The sequence below is a fragment of the Silurus aristotelis genome (genome assembly GCF_946808225.1).
Source record: "Silurus aristotelis genome assembly, chromosome: 8".
Classification (NCBI taxonomy): domain Eukaryota; kingdom Metazoa; phylum Chordata; class Actinopteri; order Siluriformes; family Siluridae; genus Silurus; species Silurus aristotelis.
In genome coordinates, this window is record NC_139581.1 from 10,222,001 (window position 1) to 10,230,148 (window position 8,148).

At 39.2% G+C, this 8,148-nt stretch overlaps 1 protein-coding gene across 1 annotated transcript in view; it reads right to left on the minus strand.

The window, feature by feature from the left end:
* Positions 1-211: 211 nt before the first annotated feature.
* Positions 212-8,148, minus strand: part of lhx1a (LIM homeobox 1a) — a 69,887-nt gene continuing 61,950 nt past the window's right edge. The window contains exons 2-6 of the mRNA XM_083548285.1: positions 7,154-8,148; positions 5,406-5,629; positions 4,396-4,673; positions 2,706-2,871; positions 212-1,496 (exon numbers count right to left, since the gene is read on the minus strand). The exon at positions 7,154-8,148 is cut by the window's right edge and continues 57 nt beyond it. Coding sequence (XP_083404411.1) covers positions 1,117-1,496; positions 2,706-2,871; positions 4,396-4,673; positions 5,406-5,629; positions 7,154-7,323 — 1,218 coding nt within the window. The 5' untranslated portion in view covers positions 7,324-8,148 and the 3' untranslated portion in view covers positions 212-1,116. The remainder of the gene's footprint in view (positions 1,497-2,705; positions 2,872-4,395; positions 4,674-5,405; positions 5,630-7,153) is intronic.

Here is an 8,148-nt window from a genome sequence, read left to right on the forward strand (position 1 = left end):
ACGTTCTGCAGATAATGGTGCAAAGCACTTTTACAGTATTTGTGCTATGGTTTTATTTGGCAACTGTCTACTTACTTGTGTGTGTTTTTTTTTTTTTTTCTTTTCCTTTTTTTTATAAACAACATCTTGTACAAACTAGCACAGTGAACCACAACCCCAGCAAACTCATTTTTCTTCATACAATATAAATAAAGTCAATACAAAAGTTTGGTTGGTTGCTTGGAACTTCTTTATCTTGATCAAGAGGTTCTAAAACATGGTTGATACTTTTAACTCCTGAATTAAATATATTACGTAAACAGTTGACTGTTCTAAGTCCCTTTCAGACCCTTGTTAAAATAATTTTAGAAGGTAGACTTCATTTAACAACATTTCAAGTTCTCTTCCATTAAATAAAGGGTTTACAATCCATACAACATTTACTGTTTGCCTTTTGAAGGCCAACTTCAGATTTGGTGGAACTCTAGGAAAAAACATTAGGATATGTCCACACAGAGAAAAAAAAAAGCTTTTTTCCTCCCTGCCTCCAGAAACATATTTAGTGTCAAAAAGGTTGTTTAAGTGTCAATATGGCAAAGCCTTGAAAGGCAAAGAGGTCTGAGGAGCTTTCAAATAAATAAATTAGTCTGCCGGCTTAGGTCTTTCCTGGAGTCAACATCGCAGGTAAGCGTTAGGTAAGCCGCCGTGGGTGTTTCTCTGTAAAGCTAAGTCTTTGACAGTAGCTAATGCTGTTAATATGTTGCGATCATTGTTTTGAGAGTGAAGGTTTAACCAGTGGTGCATGGAGGGCTTCGGGAGGGTGGGGGTTGCTGTGCTAAGCCTCACAGCGCCGTCCATACAGCGATTAGGTCAACAGTAGCCATCAGTCATTTCTGTACTCGAGTTCTGACTTTGATGAGGAGGAAACAACATAACCGAACAGTAACACAATATTAAAGTAAATGTCTGTGGCGTCTGTGTCTGTGCACCAGTTTATACTCTCTTATCACCAAAATAATAAAGGAAAAATGTCCAAAATAATAAATATGAATGGCAAAAAAGTGACCAGTGTCCCTGTTGCCATCCTCTCTTTTATGTTGTCCCTTATTTCTCTCTGCTGAAATGCTTTTTTGGGAGCTACCAGACTGTGCCCTCGTTCATTTCCGAAGGAGGATGGGAGAGGTGGTTGTTGTATCCGCTTCCATTGAGGGAGAGTGAGGTAAACGAGGGACTAGGGCCGAACACGTCGGATGACATACTGTGCAGAGGTCCGGGGATCCCAGGTTCCGGGCTGGGTGACTCTCCCGGGTGGTGGGACATGATGTCTGAAAAGCGCTGTACTTCACTGGATGGATGATGCCCAGGGATGGGATGGTCCATGCCCCCTAATGGGGTGCCAGTGGGTCCTGATGATGGGACGAAAGGGAGGTCCACTGGGGTCTGGGCTTGAGAGGACGGTGGCCCTTGTGGAAAGAAGTCATAGTTCCCTCCAGGTCCATAGTAATCACTCTGATAGTCTGCCATATAAAAGAGATTTTTAATAAATTAAACTCAATATACAGTTTTAGAAATGTTTGCATATGTAGCTTGTAGTTTTTTTTTAAACATGCACTTAACATATGGAGTATACAGTAATGATGAGAAATCAATTAATTAGTTGAACATTACTACAATATCATATCTGATATCTCTTATATCTCAGTGGTGTAATAATTATATATACAATGAAAGCTTTAGCACAATTAAAAAAACATCGTTATCATCACAATCATTATAAAAGTAATCATTGTAAGAATCATAAAATTTAATTATTAAAAAAACAAGGATTTATTTATTTGATATAAATATGATAAATATATATATATATATAAATAATATAGATAAAGATAAAATGATATAAAAAAAAAATAAAAATGTCTTTTGTTTCATAAAGATAGTATCATTATATAAATAATTGTTTGGAAAACAACTTTTTTTGTTTTTAAAAAAAGAAAAAAAAGTGCCTTTCAATAATAATCTATTACACCTTTTTTCTCCTCTTATATATTTATCAAAAAAGGCTCGTTTTTCAACTTAAAAATAATCCAACAAATAGGCAAAATATTAAAGTGGTAAAGATGATAGGGAGAGAAATGCTTGTGGAATAAAAATCTGTTGATAGAAATGGCTAACCAGCTGACCTCAATTATGCAAACGACTCACGCCTGAATGAAGACGAGGAGAAGCTGAACGCGGCTCCAGCGGAAATGTGTCGGTGATAACGGCCAAGACTAAAACAGCAATAACACTAAACACTGGTGCCCGAAAGGCAGGAGTTCAGCATCATGCACAGACCGAATTAACACTTAAATTTTCTTACAGTCTACTTTTACAGCATGCACTGTTTCAGCTCGCGGTTTTTTTGCGCGCCTTCAACATTTTTATGTTGCATTGTCGGGATTTTGCCACTGGCGTACAGGCGAACAGGCCAGTATTGGATCATTTTTATGACGTGCGCTACATTTCCGCTATATACATTTATTTTTCCGAACCCTACACAGTCCGATAAGCGATCAGACTCGCTCTCGGTCAGATCTTCTGTTTCCAGCTGTCTGATAAACAGTGCGAGTCTTCAAAGGTGTCCTGCGGTGATGGGGGACAAATTGGAAACGGCGCTTTACAGACGCGTGTCAAAGCGCGCAGCGGTTAGGACAGAGGTGCGAGGAGGATCAGGAAGGCAAGCTTACCTCCGTAGTAAGAGAAAGGGCCGTTCGGGATGAGCTCTCCCGGCTCCAGGCGGTCCACCAGCGTGCGCATCCTCCGCGGACTGCGGAAAAACGCGTGTCTCCGCGCGCCCAGTGCGCTCAGCTGCTTCATGCGCCGCTCCTTAGAGCGCCGGTTTTGGAACCACACCTAACACAAACACACACACACTTTATTTACTCAAGAACACAAAGTCAAACAATAACACAATTATGATCCTCATTTCCGTTTTGGCACGTTTTTTATTTTTTTATTTTTATTATTATTATTATTTTTTTTTTTACCCCGACACCTAAATGAATAATATTTCCACATTATATTGTATATCCTATTAGATATTTATTTATATACATCGCATTTATTCATATTTATTTGTAGCCTTCAACTTCTCCCAAATTTCCACAGTTTCGTGCGCAAGACAATTCAGACAATTCCAAAATAAATAACAGCGCTGACCGAGTTTTATTTGTATATTATTTCAGCCATGTGCATTTTTTTATCCACATTTTTACACTCTTTTTCACAACTTTTACATTAGCAAAGTCAATTATCATGTCATAAACCAATAGACGTATAGAATAGCAATAGACGTGCAGTAATACTGGCGCTTTCCATTTCATGTAGGTTTACAAATCAGCAGATTTAATGTTTATATATATATATATATATATATATATATATATATATATATATATATATATATATATATATATATATATATATATATATATATATAATTTTGTCTGTACTCGGCTAAGGGGGCAAAAGGAACTTGAAATACCTACTTAATAACAGGAAACCTATTACTAATATTAACTGTCACTTGGGTGTTGGTGTTTCAATTTAGTATTAATTTATAAAACTACTCATGTTTTTTTTTTTTCATCTAATGAACCTATTTACTCTACTGCAGTTAAACAATCAGAGCAATCATTAAATCTCTGATCCAATGCTCAGCCCATTCATTTACAAGACTATTCCCATAGCACCTATTTTCCCGACCTTTTACTGGTAGATACTGGTTTTACGGCCTATCTTTAATCATTTATTTCCATTCTTGCGCGTGTTTCTACATGGTGACAGCAGACTGCACTGGCGCGTTACAGTCTGGAGGAAACCCGAGGCACATTGGCTCAGTGTACAACTCACTTTGTCTCATAAGAGCTCCTAAAATGACAATAATCAATAGTTGTTGGGAAAAGGAAAAGAAACCCTAAGCAGAATCGGGTGGTTGTGCTACAGACTTTCCACTTGACTTGAGACGCGTCCCAGCATGGCTAAATGTGGGCGCGGAGCGTGATGGCGCCGCGCTGCCAAGCTTCCCGCCGCTCGCGCCAGCCTAACGCCAGTTGGCACCTCTCTCCACCATCCGAGCCAAGAATAAAAAAAAAAAAATAGGCTAACAGTATAAATACTACTTCCGTAACATTTGCAGGTGCCAGCAAAATATTGTCCTATTTGTATTTAAACGCTCTTGTCTTGAGTTCAGCGACAGCGGTGCATCCCAAACAAGTTTCTAAAACTCATTATATTGAACAGAATTTATTTCTTTATTATTAGTATATAGTTTGCATCCCACATGCACGTGATGTAACCCGAGCCACGGCTCTGTCTTCAATCCCGAACAACTGTTTTCTTGTTTGTTTGTTTGTTTAATTGGTTGGTTTTCGGTACCTGGATGACGCGCATGTTGAGGCCGGTTTCCTGCGCGAGCTGTTCCCGGATGTGGCGCGTGGGCTTGGGCGTGGCCGCGAACGCCGCCTTCAGCGTCTCGAGCTGTTTGGCTTTAATGGTGGTGCGCGGGCCGCGCCGCTTCCCGCCCAGGTTCTGATCGTCGTTCTCGTTGTTCACCGTCTCTTTGTCCGACAAGGCGGCGATTTCCGAGTCCTTCACATCGTCCTGAAGCGGGTCTTGAGAATCGGGCGATAAACTCGGATCACTACAGGCTGTTACTGCAAACACGAGGGGAGAAAAAAAAGGGGAAAGCGGAGACGTGTCAAAAAAAATATGTCAAGCTATCAATGTTAAGATTTTGAAAAACAATACAAATCTAGATAGTAATTACTATTCGAATAAAAAAAATCATATTGCAAAAATGCTTAAATATTTCTGTCAATTAAATCATTTTCTTTGCTTTTTTTTTTTTGCAGCTTTTGGGACAACACTAGTGATTTTTTTTTTTACTTGTTTGTTTCTTAAAAATCAAAGGTTCCTGAACCCTCAAAAATGCCTCCAGGAAGCTTGTTGCAGTTAGTTGTATAATTTAATTTAATATTGTATACAAATAGTTTTTTATTAACATATACAATATTTTATACACATATTATATATAATAATTTGTATTTTATTTTTTGATAAAAAAGTGCATGCCATAACCATAAAAGATTGCATTAAATGTTAAATCTAGAATACATTAAGTTTCCTAAAGTTTCCTTCTGGTTGCTTTCTATAAAATGTCAATAGTATATTACTGCGGTTTGCGGCATTTCCAGAATCCAGGGGAAAAAAAGTCATTTTTTAAGACTATTTTTATTTTTTTGAGTTTTAGTTCAATCTTGTACCAATAATGTGAATATGTTAAAACCATGAACCGGATTTATAATCAATGTGCACTCGAGTCACATCATTCAATAGAGTTTGAAATGTTTTACGTGTCATTAATCTTCCAGTGGTTTTTATCTTACCCGAGAGCAGGTTGGTGTCTTTCACGGTGGTGTTACTTAAATAGTCGTCTTTGCACACGAATTTGTTCTCGTCTATGATGTAGAGTTCCTCCCCCGTGGACAGCTGTTTGTTGCACATCATGCACGTGAAGCAGTTGAGGTGGAACACTTTACTGCGCGCTCTGCGCACCAGGTCGTTGGGCGAAATGCCCTGAGCGCAACCTGCGCACTTCGTCCCAAAGCGCCTGCGAAATGCAGCACATTTCACACATGCTCACATTAATACCATATCCAACCCCAATCCTGAGAAATCGCACTTTTCTACCTCTGAAGGTAACAGATGGACTTTTTGGATCAACCAAAGAATGTAAAAAAATATTCTATACAACAACAACAACAACAACAATAATAATAATATTAATAATAAATGCCCCATTCAATTATGACTTACTGGTCCTACACAATATAAATGATTATATTGAATTTAATACGAATAAAAACAAATCATTTGCCCGAGACACGTTATCTATTGCTAAACACTTCTGCTGGATTGTGTGTATTGCGGTGTTTAATGTTTGTTGATTCCGAGTCTATGATTGTGTTGCCCGCTGATTTCCACCTCAAAAGTGTGTTTTTTATTCAAATCCACTTATCACATGTGCGCTCGACCCGCAAACACCCACTCTCTCTCTCTCTCTCTCTCTCTCTCTCTCTCTCTCTCTTTCTCTCTCTCTCTCTCTCTCTCTCTCTCTCTCTCTCTCTCTCTCTCTCACACACACACACACACGCGCACGGGTCTGACGATGATCCCTGTGGCTCCTCGGCCTGCACAACGTGTGATTTCACTGTAAGCTGGTATACAGGGCATAAGTAGAGCTGGTATACAGGGCATAAGTAGAGCTGGTATACAGGGCATAAGTAGAGCTGGTATACAGGGCATAAGTAGAGCTGGTATACAGGGCATAAGTAGAGCTGGTATACAGGGCATAAGTAGAGCTGGTATACAGGGCATAAGTAGAGCTGGTAGACAGGGCATTAGTAGAGCTCCAATTTCTTTTACGTGCCAATTCAATTGAACACGCCTCTTAATAACTGCTTGGCTAATCAAAGAAAGCAACATGCTAACCTTACCTTCCTACTACACACTGTTTTTTGTTTGTTTGTTTGTTTGTAAAGGAAAAGAGATTCGTTTCTGCAGTTCAGTTCATGTCAGAGAATAAGGTAAATATTTAGTTCGGAATCATATGAAAATATTGGTGTTAGATAATTATGCGGATTAAAAAATAGAACTATAGAAAAGAAATATGGATGATCAGAATAGAATATAGATAGAAAATAGAGAATTATTAAGGAGTTAAGTTATATTTTAAATGCTTATATTTTTATTTCTAAGATATATATATATATATATATATATATATATATATATATATATATATATATATATATATATATATGTATATATATATAGTTTTATTTGTATAATCGGGTGATAAAATAGATAGAATTTATTTGCTTTTCTGTATTTTAAAGCATTTACTGACATAATATATCCATAAATATTATTTTATTAAATAGAATAAAGATTTTTGTTATCACCAAGCCTTTTATGGAGGCCTATAAGTAGATGATTATATAAAAATAGCTACAAATCATACAAAAGATACCTTGTTAATTTGTTGGATATTAATGCTGACTAGGCTCTATCTCGACACCAACGAAATCAGTGGTTATATTGTGAAAGAAATAATCTTCATCCCCAAACTTACCGAAAAAAGTCATTTTTGCAATAGAGTTTCCCTTCTCGAGAGAAGCATTTCTCGGTCAGATTGCATTTGCACTCGCAGCACTGCACACACTTGATGTGCCACGCTCTGTCCAGCACATTGAGCAGGAACCTGTCCAGTATAGGCCTCTCGCAGCCTGCACAGTGGACCATCGTCTTTGGATGCTCTCCGACAATCACTGCTGCGTTTTTCTCCACAACCTGAGAGCCTTTTTTTCCCTTATGATCTCACACGCACACAAAAACACAACCGCGCTGAAGGTTACTCCAAGCCTCTTGTAAAGTCTTTGTAAAGATGAGAAACACTCAGGCACCACTTCTGCGTTGTGTCCAGAAAAAAAGAAAGCCCCCTGAGGGTTTAGATGGGAACCTTCTCATGCAGGAGGAAGCGGCAGAACCTCAGCTGTCAGTCGTTTCGGTCCTCTTCCACACAAACACATTTGCAGTGATGCGAATATAGCCAGCGCACGTAGGGAAAGTTAAATCACCAACCGGATGTTGGCTACACGGGGAACACCATCGCGCATCAGCAAGTGGCGACTGTTGTCAAGGTTAAGCGTTAGGAAAAAGAGCGACGAAGGAGACAAATGTCTGGTTTGGCAGAGAGCAAAGCAGAACGGAACCGACCAAAAAAAACAAAAAAACACACACACATCAAAGCGCGAGCTGCGCGCACTTCACCACGTCCATGTGTCCACCGGCGCGCGCTCTAATAACACAAGATAACCATCAAAGCCACTTCAGGGTGCGTTTCCTTCAGGTCGGGTGTTTCCTTCTCGGTGTGGTAAAAGATGCCACAAAGGACAGTATGTGCGCGTGTGTGTGTGTGTGTGTGTGTGTTTGCGTGTGTGTGTGTGTGTCGTCGCGTTACTGACGCTCCTCACGCAGCCTTCAGTGTTCTGAATGTTCCCGCAAAGCGCACGAGCCAGACTTATTCACAGCCCCGTGACGTCACGACAGGTCGAGACCAATCAGCGT